The following is a 24871-nucleotide window of genomic DNA, read 5'->3' on the forward strand; positions in this document are numbered from 1 at the left end:
CAACAAAATTGACCAATCACTTTATTGAAAAGAATCACACACCAAACGACATGCGATGGACCATCATCGAACATGTAGAGGGTGGCAATGAAAGGTGTCTCTTTGAAAAAGAACAACGATGGATTCACCGTCTGTCTAGCCATTGTGTAGGACTAAAACGATGACATCCCATGGGGATCTGTACTGCGACGCTAACCACTCTAGCAGCAAACATCCACAATGGATATAAGATAACTGATGATATCATATGTGTCTATTTTCAGTTCTACACATTCTCCAGAGTAACTGATGGAGACTCCAGTATGTCTCACTTGAGTCGAGAGAACATACAGTAGACCCCCTCTCTAATAAGAGCCCTTAGAAAAACACTCTTGAACAACACCTATAGGAGCCCTATATCCAGGAGACATTCACGTCATCCCTATGTAACATTTGAATAACGCTTAATCTACAAATAATGAATATGACATCCCCACTACTTCGCACGCATTCATTTCAACCCACATGTGGCGGAACATATCGAAATAATAACCGAACCCTCTGAAATTAAAACTTGTGAATACTATATTAACTTAGGACCCCCCTTTTTGTGAAAAAACCTCCAATGTTCGTATTGAGGCTTTGTCGAGTGGTATAATAAAGTTAGGGGAATACTCGAATTTCACAAGTACTCGTCTGTTCCTTTAAATATGGGAAAGGTAGAAATATATGCAATGACACGCGTATCACGTGCCCTGCGTCACATGACCCGCGTTCAGCGTTATTTCAAACTACTGCGCAATGCTCAGAGTAGATTCGGGCGGCGGAAGTGACTGACTAGGTTGTCGGAGGGGAGCCGTGGGCTAGAAAGTAAGCGTAAATCTAAATTAGGTTTCACTTCCTTTTGTAACTGTCTTTTTATAATTGAACTAGAAGGTAGTAATCAGCTCCATTGACACTACGGGGTGAGATTGACATTGTCTTTACCGATTGCTTCATAGTGTGCCCGGCGTGAAGATAACCCCTGCCATGTTTGCCCATGTCACGTGAAAATGAAGTAGAACGTGTAAGTCCACGGAGAGGCCACCCATTTCTTCCATTCTTTATTTTAATATTAAAATAACGGATTTTATACAACTTCCTTAATGTTGAATATTATCATTTTTAATTTAAGTGCACAAGCTTAAGAAATACGATTTTCCTTTTGTCTATGTCACTGTTGCATGGTTCAGTTATACTACATTTTCTGGACATCATGCAACCTTTTGACATATATATGATGACAATCAAAGTCTAATTGTGTGAACAGAGTAACCAAATTGGGAACAAAAAAACTCTGTTTCTGATACGATAACGTCAACAAAATGATGCACGTTGCTCAGTCACTCTTTATTATTCAGAGCACGAGAAACAGTTTGCATGAATATGGGTGTCTGCTGGTGATGGATAAACAATTAAATAATTTTTGCCCTTGAATCTATCTCGGGTTGAAAGGATATTATGTGCAAGATTAACTTCTGGTATCTGTGTTTATTTTTCCTTTCACAGGTATAAGGCCCCAGTAAATAACTGTGAGTGCCATCACGGTCAATATCCGTGAGTCATTTCTTTCTTTCTTTCTTTCTTTTTCCACACAAACTTCCTCACGGTTGGGTGCACCTTAGCGCGTGCACACCGCCAGTGGATAAGATTCATGGTCCTGACGAATGCTGAGCGATTTTTGCTCGACAAGCTGAAACATGTTGACTAATTTTTGACCAAATTTACATAGGACGAAGGGTCTCCTAATTAAGAAACCAATTTAAAAGTCCTACCACCACTTGTTTTTACTAATGCGGGTTGGACTATTAATAAAGTAGTTGGCAGTCACAACTACGCATTTTTTAACTAATATTTTGCTTACACTTAACACAATTGGGTTTTCTCACCAAAACAACACACAAAAGAACCAGCTCCACTGTAAACAGGCGTGGAAGCACACTGGGAGGACATTCGATCCTCCCAGTGGGAACCCAGTGATGAAGCATGTCACCACTAGGCTGGTGAGTGAGGGTTCTTTTTACAATTAACTTTTGTGTTTTTCTTCTCACCAGGTTCAACCTTCAACATTTTCCTTTTTCCTTCCTTGGAGATTTTCCCTTGAGGTGTCTGTTACCTATCACTCTTCTGTTGTTGATTAACAAGTTCAGAAGCATGCATTTTCTTTTTAATTCTGGTTATCTCCCTAAACATGCATTATAACTCAAAAGGGTGCTGGAATATGAGAACAAAAAAATGACTACTGGAACAAAAGAAGGTCTGTATGATTCGCGAGACAGACAGGAAAGAATCAGTAAACATTCCATTGATGTATGACAACTGTTCTCTACCTCTGTACCTTCCTTTTAACTTTTCTTTTTTTTTTTTTTACTTTTATAACACTTTATTTTTAAAATAAAGGATAACGTCGACATTGCATTGCATAAAGTCTCTTGATATTTTAAAAAAATCGATCCTGTCATTTGGCGATATTAAAATAGACAATATATCGACTAGTGCAGAGGCAACAACTATTAGTCGTCAGTATCCGCCCTCCTCCCCACACCCCCCCCAATCCCACTCCAAGCCATTGCATTAAGGCATTCAATGTATTACAAGCCTACTAAACAGTGGCCTAAGTATTCTAAAAAGAGTATTCAGTAACAATCTGTAAGCCCACCCCTTCCGGAACTATGCCGGTATCTACCTGTGCAACAGCAGTTGGCTTGGTAGCGCCCAGATGGTCCCCATATGTCTTTGGGTCGGGACGTCAGTGGCATAAGACTGGTGTACAATTCTGCATTGGTGTTGCAAAATACTAAACTATTCACTAAACTATTCAGCCAATCTTGTAGTTTGGGGGAAGACGTCCTGCCCCAGTGAATGGCCACCTCCCTCTTTGCCAGCAAAAGAGCCAGAGTCACCAATCTCCTTACTTTCTTGGGAATTTGAACTGTGTAGCCCATGAGGGCAATTTCAGGAAGGGGACAAGTGGAATCCCAATTATTTTCCCATGCACCGCCGCCCAGTAGGACCGTAGGCGAGGACAGGTCCAGGCCACATGTAGAAAGTCGGCATGTGGGGATAAGCATTTTAAGCAATTATGTGACTTAGTAGGATCTATCTTGAGGGCCCTGACTGATGTAAATAGGCTCGGCGGAGAAATTTGAAATGTAGTAACTTATGGCGACTGTTAAGCGAGACGTCTCGGGTGACCCTGTAACACTTCTCCCACTGTTCATCTGTGATCTCTCCGCACACCTTCCTTTTAACCTTAAGAGCAGATAAGAGCATACAACCAAGAAAGCATGTTTGGCAATGACAGCTCTACTTCTGAAGATAACGTAAAAAACTTTACTGTGTTTCTATCTTTACTATTCCCTTTGATAGCAAAGGAAAACTAGCAAAACCATGGAACTGCTTTAAACATTCAATTGAATGTGACAAATAAGCTAATTACCTTCCAAGCCCTCATTATTAACATGGATTTTCAAAGCCCAAAACAGCATTAGGATAGCGCAGGTACTAAACAAAGAACCTCTAATGTAACAAAGTTTAACCTTTGACTATCAGGACGCAGTGTCTTTGTGAATGTGTCTGTGTCCCTACTCCACTGAGCCCTTGTTAACAGCTCATCTCTTGAGTGACCAGAGAATGTGCGGTTCTAGTTATCAGTGCTGGTCTCTTACCATGCCATAAGCTGTGACTTGGAGGTGCTTCCTCGTCAGTGGTGCTTCACGTTTGTGACTGTGCAGATTCTGTGTTGTCCTGAGAATAAAAGCAAAACACATAAGTCCTAGAGGTGTTTAGAGCTCATAGTCGGATAAAACAGCCCTCCACAAACCCCAGGAATGCAGCTGAATGGCCTGTCCTTAAATTGTGAGCCAAGACCCAAGTCACAAATCCTAGTATTCAGTCTGCTCCTACCCATTAAAACTGAATCGGATGTCCAACTAGACCCAACATCGCAGATGTACATTTGGCAAAAGACATTGCATGTGATCTTTAATGAAGTCACAAGCTTGCCAGAATGTTCTGTGTTTTCAGAGTTCCCGGAATTCTTTTTAAAAGAAAATATATATACTTATGAATACCGTTAGGCTGTCAATTTGTTTGGACCTTGTTTTAGAATAGCCAACTACCTGGATGGCAAAATAGCTTTTTTTTACTGGAATAGGATGACTAGACGTAGCATTCAAAAACATGGAAGAGAAACTTGGGTGCAACTTTCTGTAAGTTACCTACCTGCAAATAAACTTATCGGAAAAAAGGAAAACACTTTTTCATCACCTGTATGGAATCTGTCACATGGACAGAGAAGCATGGGTTCTGTCAGATCTTGTGGAGAAGTATACACTGAGACAGTCTCCAGCAGGCGGGCTGTCTGGAATATTTCTGTTACCCAGTTCCAAATTAAAATATATGGCCTAAGAACATGAAATCAATCAAATATTTTTATCAACCTATTTTAAATTATTCTCTGCAATTATCGAGTCCTATACCTGAGAATTGTAAATCCCAAATATTTTCAAGCTTGCTCCAGTCGAGCAACCTTGGATTCCACGTCTGAGATACATGTGATGGTCCCAATGGCATGGTGCAGCAATGGTGTGGACACAAGCAAACTGGGCAAGAACAGATACAACCTCAACCTTCCTCCCAGCACCCTGCACAAAACTTGCTGGTATTGCAGTGCCAGCTGGACGATGTTATGGTTCTGCAACCATAACAGCCTCAAAACTAGGTTGAGCTGTGAACGACTTGCTGAGGAAAAAGATACAAGGAACAATAATAACAAATGTTGAGGATGAGTGGAATATTGTAACGGCAGCTCAGCCGTCTGCCAAATTGTTAAAAAAGTCAGCATCACATATGAAGTTTCAGAAACTTACACTTTATGCTCCAGTCGTAGAAGATCCCCAGATTTCACAAATTCTACAGGAGCACCGGGTTCTAGCGGGTAAAACCATCAGAATAGATTTATTTAGTCAAAGACATAACATGGGAATCTAAGTGATGTAAATGTTAGCAAAGAGGTAAATGCTACTCACATGCTAATATATCAGAATCGAAAAAGACAACAACTTAAGGAATTAAGCAGGAAGAAAGAGTAATCATTGTACAGCTTTCTTAAAAGTGCAATTAAAAAACCATCAATGTTCCTACTCCTGAAGATCAAATATTTTTGGGGGTGTGGGACAGCGGATGTGTGGGTGTGTGTCTGCCTCTGTCTCCTTCTCTGGAGAGTTCATAACCATCTTTTAAAAGTTTCTGAACATGTTATTGTTCAAGGAATGTTAAAGTAAATGCCAGGTTAAGCGCCATGGTCAAAATAGCTGACAGTATTGCCACAAGCACTGCAAATGGGAGATTAAGAGACACATTTAAATCAGTTGGTAAAACACCAGAAAGAGTTAGAAACATATACTTTATATGCTGTAACATTTGGTTTATATGTGTTTCTTAGAAACGTAAGCATATAGTTCATGATGTCAAAAGAGTGAAAGGGTGTGACTGGGCGTAAGAGAATACCACGAGAACAAATAATGCGGTGCTTACCGTTGTTGGTGTCATGCTTCTTCAGGATCCACTGGTTATTGAAGTCCTTGTGTGAATAGGTAGTAACCTGAAACATTAATTCAATGTTAGCCCCGCCATTAAATAAAGCACCAGGTATAGAAGAAGAGGAGAAGACATACAACAAAGGGATAACAAAAAAGACTGATCAGAGATGAATATTGTCAAGATAATGCACATTGGATCTGCATAGCACCAGAGCAAACTGAGGAAAAAACTGATTGTGTTTCTGCATACTGGATGTAGAGGGACTAGTTTTACATAAACAGGAATGTGGTGATCAGGATTGGAAATAGGCTAATGAATCAACAGCGAGGTTAGCTGCTGGTGAGGCAAAGAACCACAACAAATGTATTGAAGGAACCAAAATTGCACCATGTGTCCAAGATGTGTATATTTAGTTTACTTTGCTCTCTGTTGGGGAGTTTTTTTCGTGGACTCATGCAAACTATTTTTTCAGGACCCCCAGCAATAACAGAAAATGTGAAGATATTTACTTTTTCCAATCGATAAAAAAAACACCTTGAACTCTAACCAAGTTGTGCCGAATGTCCCAAAGATGGTGGCACCAAATGTACATAGGGTTTTCAAGGGGTGATGCTCCGCACAAGCAAATATAATATTTGTCACATTAGTGAATTCTGGAAATACAGTTTTGCCATTTGATGACATACCAATCTTGAGGAAACACAACATCTCAATTTTTAAATCATAATTTTACAATCTAGGATTTTATATTGGTGGACGTGACACCCAACTCCCTCAGTTGTCGATTATTATTGCTATTTGTGTGCTGCTGATTGTTTCAGTGTTTAGGGCCCCTGAAGTTTAACAGTGAAATGAAATGAAAATGAGTTTTGTAAAGCGAACGTAGCTGCCCTGGGGCGTCCCAGCCCTGAGACTAATACAGAGGTGCGGTTAGATGAAAATGATGACCCAGTGAAAGTTCTACTTATTGAACAGAAACGTTTTTAATTGCTTGCGAAAAGAGGTGAGTTCTGGATTAAACCTTAGATATTGGGGGAGAGCATTCCACATCTTGGCCACGTTATAGGAGAAAGAGCGGCCACCCGTTCTAGTTCTCTTTATTTTAGGTACCATGACCAGAGTGGCATAGGCTGAACGCAACTGTCTGGCAGGATGGTACGGGGTGACGAGGGGTAGATTAATTGCAGGACCAGTAGCCCAGAAAGCCTGATGAGCGAGGCAAAGGGACTTAAAACTGATTCTCTCCCTAACGGGGAGCCAGTGTAGGCTTTTTAGCCCAGACTTAACGGATGACCTGCGGGGGATTTGCAATAGTGTCCGGGCAGCACAGTTTTGGATTGTTTGTAGTTTCTGCAGGGTAAAGTCAGGCGCTCCCAGATACAGGGCATTCCCAAAGTCCAAACGAGATTAGATCAGGCCTTGTATCACGGTTTGCTTTGAGTGAAACAGTGTGCAGATAATGGCCACATATGTGTTTTGAGAGATTCTGAAATATTCAGTGCCCCGAAACTAGACACAAAATAAAATGATAATTTTGGAAACACTGTGAGCCAAAATGCTGGTATGAGGAGGAATTCAATTACAATGCCCCTCTCTCATCAGCAAATGAACTAACCCTAGTCTCATACGTTTTGCCTCAACTACTTTCATTTTCAATGGTTTCTACCCAAGTCATCTTTAAAGATCTAATTTATGGAAGCGTGGCCTAAAGGGAGAATAAAGTAGTTTTAGGGTTTAAACGCTCTGATCCATGGTAAAACAGATATTTATGGAAACCCTACAGCCTAACGCTGTGCTGGTGGGTTGGTGTGGAACCGAGACCCTAGTGCAGGCAGTGGGTAGCTGTAGTTGGAGTTCAGACCTGCCAGGCGCGTTTTGGTGAATGGCAGTGCTGGCTGCCATCTTGAGCAGCAGTAAGTGAGATGAGGGCCGGTGGGAGACTGGGTGCTGGACGGGTGGTGGAAGCGGAGACTGGGCACAAGTAGGGAGAATCGGAGGCAATGCTCTGGAAGAAGCCGAAGAACTGCTAGGTATGGACAAGGCCCTGAGGCACAGTGACCACATTGAGGGCTCAGCCTTTTGGATCTACCAGGATCTACCAGCCTTTGGCCTGGCTACTGCTAGAGGCTGGCAGTGAGCAGGTGAAGGAGGGGAAGGCTGCACATCAGCAGGATCCCACAGGCGGTCTGGTTGGGGGTGAGGCTGGCAGCACGGAGGACAACATGGCTCCTGATGGCAGCAGGGAGTGTTAAGTGTTGATGAGGGAGCCCCCACCGGAGGTCGGAACGGTGAGCGGGACGACATGCAACGGTGGAGCTGTGGTATGCTAGCCAAGCTGTAGCAGGTGTGGATAAGGCAGAGGTCAGGATGAGCAACAACTGACAGGGCAGCTGGGAGAAGAGAAAGACAAATGAGCCTCTTGACACCCTTAGGATGTAACGGCCCGGCACAGCCCATGACAACCATGTGCCTGTGGCACAACTGGAAGAGGTAAAGGGCTGCGGAGTAAGGCATAGCTCTGGACACAGAAGTGAGAGTCTCGGGGCATCGGAACACTGGTCTTTGCGTTGGTACCACACTAAACAGTGTACTTGGGCTGTATGAAGTCTTTGTTAGGATATCTGGCAATTCTACTGATTAGTTGGCTCCTATCAACGGCTCAACACTCATGAAAGGACATTGGACTACCTCGGCTAGAGCACCATGTGTCAGGTATAGCCCATGATTGCGCCTACCAAACCACTACATCTCCCAGAAGGCCATCGTAGGACAAGCGCGCGTTACTTAATCGGTGCGCGGCACACACGCAAGCATGCGTAATTCTCCTTGTTGACGTTTGTTTCCCTGGATGTTTGCGGTGCAGCGAGGCCGTTTGTCTCTCGGACCTGGAGCGTTGGTGAGTCCACTTTCAGCTGGTAAGGCGGCGTTTTTTGGGATTTACCGCGGACGCCTTTTCTCCTTCTTTTGACTGTGCCTTGGGTATCGCTATTTGGAAAGCGATAGTTCATTGTAACGCGGATGCGCTTCTGATACCTTTGGATTACTGGTCAGAGGGCGGCGGTGATGAAACCGCGGAAGCCTGACTTTCTGCCATTCTGAAATTCCTCATCGGAATACTAGGTTGTCTGTCACTAATTCTAGGCGACGGTTGTACCAATACCACGGAAGCCTTCATTTGTGTTTTGGGTTTACATTTCAGAGGGCAGCGGTGAAGTAACCACGGAAGCCCGACTGTTCTAATCTCTTCATCTCTTTTGGCAATTAGGCTCAAGGCGACGGTATATACACTGTGGAAGCCAAGCCTTCTTTTATCGCTGATTTGACAAAGCATGAAACAGGATGGATTAACAGTACTCTGAATGATACACTGCAACTGAACTTTACATCCTGGCATTTTCTTTTACTTTATTCATTTTGAGAAATCATTCCCCCATAGAACCGGTGAGCCAGTGAATACATTGCAGGTGATATAGAAATGTGGAAGCCTGTATGAGTGTTTTATCGATAACTCCTGTTCTGTTGTGCATTAGGTCTTATCAGTTAGAGTGGTCTGTTATGATGGAAGGTCTAACAAGAGTATGCTGATCCATTTGGTAGATAAGGTATGCAATGTCCAGTAGCGATATAAGAGTAGTCTGTATATGCTCTATGTTTCTGATCTTGTTGCTTTCTTGTTCCAGGTTCTCATCCCCGCTGTCCCTACCCTTTCCTATCCCTCGCCTGATCACCCTAAAACTCTGTAAACTTTTGGTCAGAGTTTGGGGATGTCGGGAGGTTGGCCCATATTTTGCATCATCCAGATCCTGAGGAATGCCGATTCTGACACCATGGTGGTGCTGCAATTGGAGCAGTGTGGCTTTGTTCTGATGGGGTAGAGCCACTGGCGAGCAGCCCATTCATCCACAACGAATAGCATGCAGGGCCTACATAGTCCTCTTCTTTTCCTGTTGCCAGGCATACTATCAGCCAAATATAAGTGGATGGAGAAATAGCACAAAAAGGATAACATGGATAAAGCCCGGAGGTCAGCAAAGGACTCCTTAGATAGGTCTGAGCGGTTCCAAGCTGAAGCTACGATCCCTCAGGATTCTAGTAATTTGTGACTGAAACTTAAGCAGAAGTGGGCACTATTAGAACAGACTTCAAGAAATGTCTGAGGAGTTTGCGGAAGATTTAGAAAGAACAGTCAACCTCAGATCGGAAGAAATGCACACTATAGAAAGCAGACTGCTTACCTTTGAAGAAAGCTGAGAACATATGTAAGTGAAACAGACTGAAAAACAGGTACCAACGGAATAACATATAGAGTAGAGGGGCAGAGAACACATTACTTTTTTGGGGAACTTTTACACACATGAGGACTCACAGATTAGACGCAATCACACATACAGTGTGGGAGTGACATGAGGGTTGGCAGACAGCCGAAATCTTGACCCAAGTTCATTACTTTAAGGTCTAAGAAAGAGCTGAAGCCCGTGGCCCAAGCTAAAAATAGTATTGCCTTCCAAGGACGTTACCTTTAGCTTTTTAAGACTTCTCTGCTGCCAAGCACAAGCAAAAATCAGACCTCCGGTTGATCACAGTCTTCCTGCATCAACGTAAGTTTGCCTACTGGTGGGCATCAACTCAGTTTGATCTTTCAGTGGAAAGAGCAGAGGTGTACAGCATGCTCAACTGATGAGGTAAAGCCAGTCAGAATTTCAGGATGAGGGCATAGGGGTAGAAGCAGAGGTGAACCATCCATTCAAGGACAGTCTTGTTTCAGCACGGCATACTCTGACTCGATTAAGGAGAAACAAGCCACCATTGTGGCTAAATCCAAACAAAGGAGGTTCCTAAGGTGGCCAATGTTGGTGAGAACTTTGGAGAGCAGAGTGGAAGGATATTAAAGCCAAAGACATGAACATAGTGACAAATGGCTCAAACGATAGAACCTAGCACAGATTTTTTTCGGTACACGGTGATGTTGCAGAACTATATTGAGTGACTGGGTTTGACGGCAGGCATGGAGGGTCCTACACTCAGACAGACTTGACAACATCTTTTACTCGGCTGCATATAAAATCTGGGCTGGATTGGTCCAATTGCTCACAGGAGGTAGCTTACTCCCATTCTACACTCACTCAATCATAGGAAACATTAAGCACAATAAATATTGCACTCTAAAATCATGCACCAATTCACCTGGAACTTGACCAAGAAGAATAAGGGGCTTAAGGGATAGGAGGTGGAGACTTAATATTCCACAGCTTCTTGACATTGGAGTTAAACAGAAAGTTTGAGGCAGGATAAAGTACCCATGCTGTGTGATCCTCTTAAGGCAGTGATCAGGGGCTGCTTCATTTCAGTGTCATCTAGCTTAACAAGATGATGAAGTGCAGAAACTCAATATTAAGTTAAGGCCTTGGACCTTGACAAATGCAGGCATGCAATGGCAAGGATAAAACAAACGTATTTTACTTATAGAAACAAAGAGGGAGCATGTTGGATAATAAAGGGCGCACAAAAGTAGCCCACGAAAGAGCAAAGGGGCAATTCTACTGTAGAGGTGATGTCTATAGATGATATTAGGACAGCAGAGGTTTTCAGTTCCTTCTACCGGGAACCCTACAGTGAGGAACTAGAGAGTAAAAGCGAAATAAAGGCTTATGATAGGCTGATGGAGGATCTATGGTCTTGAATACTCAAAAGCCCCGAATGAGATAGACAAAGTCATACAAGTGAGAGAACAATTGAAACTGAGGAAAGCACCAGGGCGGGATGGCTACATGACTATATTATATGAGCCCTGTGTGGAGAAACTAGAATCAAAACTGATGCAACTATTCAATACCTTTGGGTAGACGGGAACGCTTACTTTCCTCCATGCTTGAGGCTGTGAGCACCACGATTCATAAACCAGGCATGAAGGCATAGAGGCATGGCCCATATAGGTCAATCTCGCTCCAGAATCTGGATGATGCAGAAGTTACTTACCTTCGGTAACAATATATCTGTAAGAAACAGGAGTTAGTATTAGATTCCTTACCTTAGAATATCCCCAGGCGTCAGACTGGATCCGGAAACTTTTGCGTAGCAGTACCGTTGCGCGTCGGTAGGCGTCGTCTGCGGCTACGCGTCCGTCATTGTTGGCGCCGGGATGACGTTGTCGGAGTACTTAGACGCCGCCCTCGCGCGCTGGCGTCAGTTCTTATACACAGCTTTTCCGCACCAGAAACGCAGAGCCATGATAAAAACCAACACTGGTGCCATGAAACTAGGGCCCTGAAAGGGGGTGACCTTAACCCTAGATATCGGTTCGCAGAACGGGGAGGATGGGTGGGGCGGTAAGGAATCTAATACTAACTACTGTTTCTTACAGATATATCGTTACCGAAGGTAAGTAACTTGTGCATCTGAAAGAAACAGGTTAGTATTAGATTCCTTACCTTAGAATAGATACCCCAACAATACCAACCCCGGTGGTGAGTCTGCAAACCAATGATCACACCAGAAAGTCCTGGAGAACGGAACGGCCAAAGAAGCCATCTCTCCGGACTCGGCTGTCCAGGCAGTAGTATCTTGCAAACATGTGCAGCGAGGCCCACACAGCTGCCTGACAGATGTCCTGCAAGGGGACTCCCCGACCCAGGGCAGTAGTAGCCGTCGTGGCCCGAGTGGAATGGGCCCTCAGCCCAAAAGGAGGCTCCTTTTTAGCCAGGAAGTAGCATACCTAGATGCACAACACGACCCACCGAGAGATGGTCCGCTTGTGCACCGCCCGACCTTTCTTAGCGCCCACGTAACCACCGGAACTGGTGTGTGCGATCCAAATAGAATGAGAGCGCACGTTTTGAGTCCAGACGGTGGAGCCACTCTTCCTCTTTCGAGGGATGCGGAGGCGGAAAGAAGGTAGGCAAGATGATGGACTGCCCGATGTGGAACGCTGTGACTACCTTGCGCAGGAAAGAGGGTCGAGTCCGCAATACAACTTTGTCCGGCTGGACAGAAAGGAAGGGAGGTTTAGAGGAAAGAGCCTGGAGCTCACTCACCCTCCTGGCAGAGGTGATGGAAACCAGGAATGCAGTCTTCAGAGTAAGGAGACGAAGAGGACCGTTATGAAGTGGCTCGAAAGGAGCGCACATTAGATAGGTCAGAACAAGGTTCAAGTCCCACTGAGGCATCACGAAAGGAACAGGAGGAAACATATGAGTGAAGCCCTTCAAAAACCTATTTACAAATGGGGACTTGAACAAAGAGGGCTGATGAGGGAGCCTTAAGAAGGCGGAAATAGCAGGGAGGTAGCCCTTGATAGTGCCCAGAGCAGAGCCCTGCTGGGCAAGAGAGAGAAGAAAGAGGAGAACCTCTGAAAGAGGGGCAGAAAGGGGATCCACAGTCTTTGCTGTGCACCATGCCACAAATGTGTTCCACCTGCAGGCGTATACCGATTTTGGGGAGGGACGCCTGGCTGCCAGAATCACATTACAGACTTCAGGAGGCAAGTCAAATGGCCTCAACTGCCGCCGTTCAATCTCCACGCATGTAAGTGGAGACTGGACAGGTTCAGGTGGAGGACCGTCTCCTGCTGCTGTGTCAGAAGGTCCTCCTGAAGAGGCAGACGAATTGGGGGATCGACAGACATGCTGAGTAGCTCGGGATACCATTATCTTCGTGCCCAGTCCGGAGCCACAAGGATAACTTGGGCCCGGTCGTGTCTGATCTTCAGCATTATAGGCAGAAGTGGTATAGGCCGAAAGGTGTACAACTGACAGCAGCTCCACTCGCGACGAAAAGCGTCTCCGAGCGAGTGCCGCCTTGGAAATTCCAACGTGCAGAACTGATGACATTGCGCGTTCTCTTCTGTGGCGAATAGATCTAACCAAGGCTCTCCCCACTGCTGAAAGAGGCCTTGCACCACGTCCGAGTTTAGACGCCATTTGTGATCCATCATGCACCGACGGCTGAGTTTGTCCGCCCTGGCGTTCAGGGAGCCTGCCAGGTGTTGAACCACCAGGATCACGCCCTGATGTTCCAGCCACTGCCAGAGGCGCAGAGCCTCCTGGCATAGGGTCCACGACCCCACCCCGCCCTATTTGTTGCAGTACCACATGGCGGTGGTGTTGTCTGTGAACACCTGCACTACACTCCCCCGGACAGAGGGGAGGAATGCCTTCAGTGCAAGCCGGATCGCCCGCAGCTCCAGAAGGTTGATGTGGAGCCAGGACTCAGCCAGAGACCAGATGCCTCTGATCTCCGCCTCTCCCATGTGGCCCCCCCCAGCCCTGGAGGGACGCGTCCGTCACAACTACGTGCTCCGGTTGGGGTAGGGAGAGGGATCTGCCGCTGACCAAATCGCGGTCCGTGAGCCACCACTGCAACTGTCTTGCAGTGCCCTCCGAGATCAAGACATGGTTCGACAAATTGCCCTGATGCTGGGCCCTCTGAAACTTCAGGTCCCACTGCAGAGCCCGCATCCGCGACCGGGCATGAAGCACCAGAAGGATGCAGGAGGCCATCAGCCCCAGAAGCCGCAGCGTCAATCTGACCGAGACTCAGGATAACGGCTGAAAGATCGGAATCAGAGCTTGAATATCCCGAACCCGCTGTTCGGGAGGATAAACCCGAAACTGCGCCGAGTCTAGAACCGCTCCGATGAAGAGGAGCTTCTGAGAGGGACACCGTTGTGACTTTGGCACATTAATAGAGAACCCCAGCAGGTGCAGGAGGTCGGCCGTAGTCTGGAAATGGCGGACGACTGTCTGGGGCGAGCCCGCCTTCAACAACCAGTTGTTGAGGTTGGGGAAGACTGAAACTCCTAACCTGCGAAGATGAGCTGCGACCACCGCCATCACTTTCGTGAACATCCTTGGGGCGCTGGTAAGGCCGAAGGGGAGCACGGTAAACTGAAAGTGCTCGTGGCCTACCGTGAACTGCAGGTAACGCCGGTGGGTCGGCAGTACGGGGATGGGATAATAAGCATCCTGCAAGTCCAAAGCTAGCATCCAGTCTCCTGGACCTGAGCCAAAGTCAGCATCTTGAACTTCCCTTCCGGAGGAAGCCGTTAACGTTCTGCAGGTCCAAGATAGGGCGTAGGCCCCCTTTGCCCTTGTTGGGAACCATAAAGTAGTGGGAGTAACAACCGCACCCTACTTCTGGCACAGGAACGCGCTCGATGGCCCCCTTGGCCAAGAGGGCCGTAACTTCCTCTTGCAGAAGACTAAAGTGATCCCCCGACACGCGGTGGTACTGCGGAGGCATGACTGGAGGGGTCGCCTCAAAGGGGAGGGAGTAGCCCCTTCGGACGATTTGCAGCACCCACCTGTCCGATGTGACGGTGCGCCAGTGGAGGAGGTGATGGCGAACTCTGCCCCCGACTGGCGTCACATGGGCCTGAAAGCTCGGATTAGGAGGGTTCCGAGGCGGATGCTGCAGGGGTAGGTGTGGACTGACCTCGCCGTTGTCCCCGACCGCCGCCACGGCGGTTACCACATCCGCCACCACGCTGGATGTTAGTCTGCAGGCCGTGGCTGGCAGAACGTGTGGGGGCGCCGCTTCTTTGGCCACGAAAGGAAACAGTTTGCTGGCGTGGGCCGAGAGGCCCAAGGACTTGGCCGTAGCCCTGGAATCCTTAGAGCGCTCAAGAGCACTGTCTGCCTTATCGCCAAAGAGGCGACGGCCATCCAACGGCATGTCCATAAGGGTATTTTGACATCAGCCGAAAAGTTGGCGGACCTCAGCCAGGCGTGGCGACAAATCGCCACCGTCGTTGCCATCGCCCTGCCCAGCGAGTCCGTGGTATCCAGCCCACACCGGATGAAATACCGTGCAGCATCTCGACCCTCCACAAGGGCTTGGGTGAGTTTAGTCCGGACCCCCTCCGGACATTGAGGCAGCACGTCCGCGACCGTGTCCCACAGAGAGTGGGTGTAACGGCCCAAGAGGCACGCAGTGTTGACTAACCGCAACCCCAAACTAAGTGAGGAGAACATCTTTTTACCATACTGTTCGTACCTCTTGGATTCCCGATCGGGGGGAGCCGTCGGGAATGCGGTCTGGGAGTTAGAGGCCTGGATGACCAGGCTCTCAGGGGTGACCAAGTGCCCAGAAGAACGTCTGACAAGGCCTCATTAAACGGCAGCAGAGGCTCAGCCGAGCTTGCCTGCGGTTTAAGGACCTCAGTGAGGAGGTTAGTCCTAACGGCCTCGACGGGAAGCTCAAGGCCCAAGGCCTTGGCAGCCCGCGTCAGCACCACACTATAGGCAGCCCCCTCCTCCGTAGCCACGGTAGGATGGGAGATAAAACCGTCGGGCGAAGTGTCCAGTCCACTGGCCTCCCCTAGCTCACCTGCCCAGTCCTGAGAAGACTGGCACTCACGTGCCAGAGGGTCCTTGGACCCCTCCCAATCCCCCTCGCCACCCATCGCCTGCTACTCAGGTTCAAAGGATGGGGCCGGGTCGTCGAAATAGAAATCTCCTAGCGGTGTCGAATACGGCGCCGAGCGGCGTCGCTCCGATGCCGGACCCGAATCGAGGGTAGGACCCGGGACGGCGCCGGCGCGACACCCTGGGGGCCGGTGCCGGCGAGGTCGTGAGGTCGACCAGCGACAACCCAGAGCCGGATCCGGCGGGGCCCTGCGGCGTGGTGCCTGAAGTCGCCGACGGCGCCGGGGCCGATGCACCCGACTGCGCCGGGGCCGAAGCAACCGGCCCGCTTGGGGACCCAGTCGGGGCCGCTTGGCCAGAAGGCACCGCGGAACCCGGAGGAGTGAGCGACTTCATGGCCATGAGGAAGGCCTCGATCTCCTCCGGCGTCGCGTTCTGCCCAAGGACTGGCGGGTATGGAGCAGGCCGCGTCGTCTGCGCCTCCGGCAGGGGCGCGGGAGCGGTGTCGCCCGAACACCCGGCCGCGTCGCGCAAGCGTCGGGGGGAGTCAGAAGAGCGATGTCGCCTCTTTGACTTCTTGTGCCTCTTACCTGAGGACTTCGAGCCCGAAGACTGATGATGACTCCCGGAACTGTGGTGACTCCGGCCCCGCGACCGGTCCCTCAACCTCCTTCCGGACCGGGACTGCCGGAGCTCGAGTCGCTTGCGGGACCGCTCCTGTCTAGCTTTGGACGTCAGGGCCCGGCAGTCGGAGCAGGACTTGTCGTCGTGGTCGGGGCCCAGACAGTGAAGCCACCGGCGATGGGGGTCGGTCAATCAACGCAGGGTTTGAACCCAGGCATCCCTACCAGCACCGATGGTGTTGAGAGACTTTGAAAGATGATCAAAAAGGATCGAAAAAGTTAGTCAAATTGACTAAGGGTACAACTTTTTCCAGATCAGCGCTTGCTGGTGCAGAAAAAAGAAGAACTGACGGCAGCGCACAAGGGCGGCGTCTAAGTACTCCGGCGACATCATCTCGGCGCCAACGACGACGGATGCATAGCCGCAGACGCGCCTACCGGCGCGCAAGGGTACTGCTACGCAAACGTTTCTGGATCCAGTCTGACGCCTGGGGATATTCTAAGGTAAGGAATCTAATACTAACCTGTTTCTTTCAGATATTATTTTTACTGAGATCCTGGCAGCCTTAGATACTGAGGGTGGTGAATTCAGATCAATCTGGATCAGTGATCAGTTGCCAGTGTAGCAATAATAAGAAGAGGGTCCTGCTTCTGGTGGAAAATGCTAAAAAAAGAAAAAAGGGTGGAAAAAATGTCTTGCTTTTCTCCCTAGATGCGTAAGAGACCCTTCAACTGAGCTCCTGTCTGAAATACATACGGTCGGGCTCGGAACGCGCATTTGTTCCTGAATTTGGAAAATTAACCACGACCAAAGGCTAGGCTTAGAGTGAATAGGATTACATTACAGATGATAGATACACAAATTGCACGAGATGGAGTGCCCTCTTTTGATTCTGCTCTTTGCCCTGTATGTGGAACTGCTTGCATTCAGGACATGCTGCAAAGCAGACATTTGTGAGGTGAGAGCAGAAAGGAATGATTCCAAGCTACTTTTATCTGCAGAATATGTAACGGTCACTATATAGGACCGCATGCACTACCTCCCACAGATAATCGGTGAATTAGCAGACATTTGAAGTTATGGGCATAAATACCTTTAAACTTAATGGGCTGACAGCTTCCCACCCACGGAAATGAGTTAATTCTATAGTTACCTACCTAGGTGTACATATTGTACGCTCTGAGCCCAACTGGTATCCTTCAATTTCTTTCCTGCTGAAGAAAATCTAGACAATGATATAGTCTAGGCACATGGGGATATTCTTTTGTAGTGGGAGGGTAGGCATTATAAATATGGTTACCTTGCCAAATGTGCTCTTCCTATTCCTGCTACTGGCATTAAAATCTGTCTTCATAAGCAGTTTCAATCTACGGCAACCAACTTATTTGGAAGAGCACATGCCTCAGAGTTGAGGGTATACACACCAGGCTGCCAAATAATTGGGTATGTGGGGGGAAGTAGTTACCACTGATATGCTATGCTATTATCAAGAAAACAACAAATAGAGTATATTGTGGAAAAAGATCACATTAAAGTTATGTACACAATGAATACTTAAATTAGTCACTGGTATGTGTGTCTGATTTCAAAATACATTTATTTTGTTTCTTAGCGGAGTATCAATCTTCACTCTCTGTGACGATTCCTGAAGTGTCGAGGTTTATGCACTACCGGGGTGTTAGAGCAGCACTACATCAAATGAAGAATCAGTTGGGTGAGCAGAGGGAGGGCTGTGAGGTCAGATGGCTAGATAATGTTAAATCTCTTCCTTGGTGTTCTTGCTAAGCAGTTTATGTTCTCTTGCCCTTTCACAAATCGTAAACCATTTGCATGTTCTAGTAAGCACAAATTGCTTATTCTACTGCAGTCTACCTCTCTGATGTCATTCATATCCTCTATCACAGTTTCTGTCAATAAAACATTGTAAATATGGGTGCACAATTGGCACAGTGTGTACGTCATTCAGCAAATGAATGGACATGATTTGTCAACCCCTCTCACGGTGGTGGCATATTTGGTAAACACTACTGAACACTGAAAGATATTTAACATGAAATGAAATAGGGTACTTCTCAGTTTCCTCAAACTCCTGCTTTTGCCTCGCCAAAACATCACTCGAGATTTCTAGGTGAAACAATAAGAAAAATGTAACCAAAAGAAAAATAGGTTCAGGTATGCCACAGCTGCTGGATTGGAGATTTAATTCACTATGTTGTACAATTTACTTGCACAACGTAAAGTTTATTTAAGTTGGCCAACTTGATATTGTCAATTGAACATGCACTATAGACAAACTAGAAGATTGAGGGATGGAGAGGTTGAAACTCTAGATAGTTGCATACAATAGTCTTAAATATTCACTGCACATTTCAAGATTTCCTTTTATAATATTCTTGGCAATAGAATGGCATCTGAAATATCTAAAAGGGGATCAAATTGGATGTAGTGATTATGGTTATGGACGCAAGGAAGCATATAAACCTCTACTTTCAAACAACTGTCATTATTGTCTGTTCTTGCCTTTCTTTGTTGAGGGTTAACATTTAACCCCTTCGATGCTCATGACGAGCTCAGCTCGTCATGAGGCACAGTGGAGCTGTGCTGATGACGAGCTGAGCTCGTCATGAACAATTGGATTCATGAAATATCAGCACAGGAGGAAAATATCACTACCAGCGATGGTGTTAAAGTCCTTAAAGAATTGTAAATAGGATTGTGTCACGGCTTTTTCTCTTTTAATCTCTGAAGTAAAAAATGAAACCAAGACATTTTCTTAATCCATTGTCACTTTCTTAGAGCTAAAGCCACATATGTCATCACAATAATACTGTGGCAATAGGAAGTACTGACCTGCTGCTGACGCGCACCCACACCTTCTGGGTACAGGTGCCAGTGAGAGTGCAGATAGCCTGAAGCAGTGCGTACATTCTTCAGAGTTATCACAGAACCATATGCCAAATCTGTAAAAAAAGCAGAGGCGTTACACATAAAGGAATCTGGCATACACTGAAAAAAACCCTTGGCTGTTTGAAAATTTGTGAAGTGCCCGGTACAACAAATAATATTCACTTCTACATTGTATTACGGATATATTTAGACTCCAGCGTACCTATAGCCATGTATCTGTAGAAGTCTATCATATCTGAAGCTTTGCAACCACGTGACAGTCATAACATAATTACATTTTAATTGATACGCAGGTACATTTGAGTTCCTTAGTACATTTCTACAGTATAGTTGATGGGGTTCATATACAGTTGTTTCCTTTTTAAAGAATCTTAATCTGCTAAGGGGGAGGGGTGTTGCAAGCCTCAGTGCATAAAACTGACTTGCGAGGGACATATTCTTTGCCCAGCGGCTGGGGTGCCCCTACTCAGCCATCCAGCACCCGCCTTTCCACCAAGGTAGTGAGGGTGTCCATGGCAAGTTTGAGTGCATTTTAGAGTAAACTTCACTCTACTAAGGTTTCATAGGACACCTGTAGAATAAGTTATTCAAAGAGATAGTACTGTAGTCTTGGCTTCCAACACAATAAAACTGCAATTAAGTCTTTGATGATGTAAGAGAATAAATGTAGAAAGCATGATCAGCCACTGGTTGCTTGGGTTCTGCTACCCATGCACAGACAATAACACAGTTCTTTGGCAGCTCTTTCTAATGCTCATGCCTTTTTCAGTCAGACTACAGCTAAGATGACTTTTCCAATGGTAATGAGAGAAAAGCATGTCCTTTAAAGGAGGAATAAACGGAGAAAAGCAAATTGACAATCAATGAAGAATACCTAATTTTGTGGCACATACCTGTGAAAGTAAAAGAAAAGGGATGCTTTAATCCCAGAGGAATGACATTTCAGGATATTGGTTATTAGAGCTTATATTTAAAAAACTGTAACTATATATTACAGGACTACAGATAAAGATCTGATAAATTGTATAATATGAGGGAAAATACTAGTTAGGCTGAAAACAGCATTGTTTAAGTTTATGTTGGGGAATGTAGCCACACTGGAAGGTAAAAGTTGTTGGAAAATATTTTTTAAAAACTTTGACATGATGATAAATGAGAAGGATTCCTCTTACTGTGCTCAGTTACAAGTCACAAGAACATTAATGGAAACAATTTGAAATTCAAGTTTAGGGAAACAGGTGAGAATAATAAAAGCCATACATTTCACAGGCCCCTGAAATTCCTGGAAAAAAATTCCGCCAGAGAGTATGCCGCATCCTTTGTACCTAAAGTTACCAAGGCTTGGTGTGTGCCTTCTATTAAAAAAAAAGTCATAGACCTACCTGCATGACCTGTATGTTGCTGTGCCTGAGAATTTTCATGGACCAGGCAGAATTGCAGCAATATACAGAATACTTTTAAAAAGAATCCTGTTTTAGCATAAAAACAGAAGAACTACACTAAAAGTCTTCTGACACAATTAGGCAATCAAAGAAGAACATAAAGAAAGACAGACACCAGATCATATGGAACTTCACCATGTGCATGCTTTAAAGATGAACACCTAATCCAAAGATAACAAAGACATTACTACACATAAAAACAAACCTACACATTGTGTGCAGAAGCAAAGAACAATGACTTAAGTTATCTTTGCTATTGTCAATCCTCTTCATGAAGAATTTTAAAATGTATTTGCACATTTTTTAGTACCTGGGAAAAAATGAGTTATGAACTTCCAGAAAGGGCTATCCATGCAACAAACATAGCATACTATTCGCTTTAAACAAACCTGTGAATAGACTGGGAAAGGAAGAACAATCTTGAGGGAATAGCACATAGAATTTACTGTGACAATACTTGAGACCATGGAAAGGAGAAGATTCTGGTATCATGTCGATCTTGTAAAAATCCATGAGTGTCCTTATGCAGAGGTATTCGAGGGCAAAGAATAATGAAGAATCAGTTCATCAACAGAACTTAACTTCTGTAAAGCTACATTTGCAAAGAGAACAAACGTGACTTCCAGTGAAGATGCTTCAAACCGTTTATGCTAGTTGTTAGGGGCTGAATTTCCTGTACAGGAAAGATGACAACCATGGCAGATTTGGCATTATTATAAGGACAATAAGTATGACTGAGAGAACCAGGAGTTTCTGCATTGCACTAGACTCCAGAAGATAGACCCTTCAGTTGTGGTAAATGCAAGTGTCTCATCCTCAGATGAATGGGCCCCTCCATGCAAAGATTAGTAGTTTATTTATAATTGTAGGTATGTACTTAAGTTTTGTTTACGTCTGATTTTTCCTGAAATTGACAAAGAATTGCTTAAGCACTTCTAAGAACCTGTGACTGATGAAGATTTACAAGTGTTTTCACATGCATTAACATTTGCTCATACAATAATGTAGCGAAGATCAAGTTACTTACCTCCGGAAATACCTTATCTCTTAGAAATTCTAGCTAGCCACAGTTACCTACCTTAGCATATATCCCATGGTGTCAGACTGGATCGGTAATATTTTCAAGCAGTATCCCTGTGCACCAATAGATAAGTCTTTCGGCTCTGCATCAGCGTCATCTGCGTTGGAAGTTACATGCAATGGTTATCAATATAGGCATCACCCGGGCACACCAACGTCAGTTACTTTCATGACTTTCATGCCAGGAGCGCGGAGCAATGATGAGAACTGACCACTGGTGTGACAAACTAAGGCCCTGAGAAGGATGTTCCTTACACCATAATCGGTTCGGAGAGCGGGGAGGATGGGAGGTCAGTAAGGAATCTGTGGCTAGAGTCTCTACCAGATAAGGCATTACTGAAGGTAAGTAACTTGTTCATCTTATAGAAACTTCTAGAAGCAGATTCCTTACCTTCAAATAGATACCCAAGCAATACCTCCCTGGAGGTGCGGCTACAAAACTAATTAAATTAGAAAGTCCCACAGGACCGAACAGGTGACGTGCCCATCACAAAGGATCTCACTGTCCGGGCAGTAGTTCTTGGCGAACGTGTGCAGTGAAGCCACGATGCTGCCTGAGAGATGTCCAGGATCTGGACCCCATAAGCTAAAGCAGCGGTTGCAGTCTTTGCTCTGGTGGAGTGAGCCTGCAGACCCTCCACGGATTGTTCCTTGGCCAATGTGCAGGAGATCTTAATACACAGAACGATCCATCCATTTCATGATAGTCCGTTTCTGCACCACCTTCCCTTTTTTAGCTCCTACGTAGCCCACAAACAGTTGATCGTCCACCCAGAATTCTTTTATACGGCCAAGGTAGAATGACAACGCTCTTTTTGGGTGCAGATGGTGGAGTCCCTCCTCCTCTTTGAAGGGGAAAGGCAGAGCAAAGAAGGTAAGCAGGGTGATTTTCTGGCCTACATGGAAAGGAGTCACAACCTTTGTAAGGAAGGAGGCACATGTCCATAGAACCATCTTGTCGGTAAAAGGTGGTATACGGAGGATGTGCAGAGAGGGCCTGCAATTCGCTGACATTCCTGGCTGATGTTAAGGCAACTAAAAATGCAGTTTTGATGTTTACTAGCCTAAGAGGGCAATTGTGGCAACAGCCTGCTATATTCTGGGGCCACTGGGGCCCTCATGGCTGACTTAAAGTGACATTGCAGTTTTCCTCTATGTGAGGCTGATGACATATGGCAACCGATAGCTTTCTTTTTATTAATCTTTATTTTCGCTTCTAGGGAGGAAAAAAATAATGATTTTGTCAACAATGCTATGTTCTTTTAAATTGATAATTTAACACAAAGTTAGTTTTGTGTACATATATTACTATTAAAGATAAATACAAAAGATGCCTTTGGAGTTCTCACTTTGTTGAAAAAGTGTTCTTGGGTCCTGCACTTAACCGAATATATTCACTGTTTATGAATACAAATTCAGATCTCATGATGGAGACCTTCTTAGACTGAACAAATGCCCAGAGAGCTTGGAATATTTGCACAATACAGAGGAGTACAGGAGAGGTACACTGAAGCATGCAACATTATTCACACACTGAAGCGAGTAGAGTTTACAAACACTCTTAAGCAAGCACAGGAAAAGCTCAGTCAGTGCACAACTTACTGTACCCACACATTGCAGTGCAGTTTACACAAGATGATCAGAGTTTGCAGCAAACACTGAATCCTCAAAGAATACTCAAATTGTGGAGTTTGATCATGTCTCTTCAATATTTTCAAGACTAGCTTGTCAGTGAGGCAAGGATCAATATCAAAATTTCAAAGCGATCCACATGAAAAAGTTATCACATCTTGCAAACACCAACACCTATCTGGGGACAACAGTGACTCAGAAGGAAGAACTCTCTTATTCTGAATAGCTCCAGAATCAAAACAGCATAAGTGTGGAATCAATCATTTTAATGTGCAGCAACCAAAGTAGGTATTCACTCCTGGCTAGAGCAAACACTCTGCCTAGCCTTCTTTCTTTCTTTCTTTCTTTCTTTCTTTCTTTCAAGAAGACCTTCAAAACGCATCTGTTGGGATCCATCTGGATTCTAAAATAGCATCTCCTATGTCAAACAGCAAACCAGTGCACTTGTTTATCACTTGATTGTAACATGTTCTATGTAAAGTGCATTGATGCATCTTTGGAGCATCTGCTTAGTATTAATCACATATATTTTACAGCCTGCAGAGGATACTAACACTCTAACATGCACAGTATTCAACACTCAGCAGAATGCTCTTGGTACCTGCTGAAGCTTGCACGTCATATTCACACTTTGAAGCATACTGATTGAGCAGCATAGACAGGACAGGCAAGTAGTAACGTAAACAGGATGCCCATCCTGTAATCCCCAAGAAACTCCCACTGTGTAGCATGCGGAGTATAATGACCATCTGTAGTATGCAGAGTACACAAACACTCTATAGACTTCACAGAACACTCACCCTCCACTGAATGCATAGGACACTCCCGTTCTGCAGCATACACAGCATACACAATTTGCACCAAGCACAGGAACCTTGTGTTGCAGCGTGCTCAGTATAATGTACTTACTCAGCTGGATGCATAGGATTCTCAAATTTGACAGCGTTCAATGATACTCACACTCTGGCATTGAGGCATTGTGCAAGTTGTTCCCAACCAATCTTGACTGGAAGGCAGAGCTGAAGAACCCATCACCTGGACCACTAAAAGTGACCGATAGAGACAAGGTAGGGCAATTGTGTTAAACATGAGAACACTGCCATGGGGAGTTCTTGTTAAAGTACATTTCTACAAATGAAACGTTGGAGCTTTGAACAAAGCACAAGTACTCTTTAAAAGCGTCATTACAATTTCTGAATCATAGAAATTAATAACTGCATGATCCCCAAACGTGACCTTTACAGTGTTATTGATGGGTTTCAA

The 24871-nt window shown here is 45.4% G+C and overlaps 1 protein-coding gene across 1 annotated transcript in view; it reads right to left on the bottom strand.

Moving 5' to 3' along the window:
* The window catches only part of POMT2 (protein O-mannosyltransferase 2), a 475144-nt gene that overhangs the window by 133502 nt on the left and 316771 nt on the right, over nt 1-24871 (bottom strand). The window contains exons 8-12 of the mRNA XM_086937548.1: nt 24569-24651; nt 19398-19507; nt 5557-5623; nt 4890-4950; nt 3687-3765 (exon numbers count right to left, since the gene is read on the bottom strand). Coding sequence (XP_086793674.1) covers nt 3687-3765; nt 4890-4950; nt 5557-5623; nt 19398-19507; nt 24569-24651 — 400 coding nt within the window. The remainder of the gene's footprint in view (nt 1-3686; nt 3766-4889; nt 4951-5556; nt 5624-19397; nt 19508-24568; nt 24652-24871) is intronic.

Source organism: Lissotriton vulgaris, chromosome 9 (assembly GCF_964263255.1).
Source record: "Lissotriton vulgaris chromosome 9, aLisVul1.2, whole genome shotgun sequence".
In the NCBI taxonomy this organism is placed as follows: domain Eukaryota; kingdom Metazoa; phylum Chordata; class Amphibia; order Caudata; family Salamandridae; genus Lissotriton; species Lissotriton vulgaris.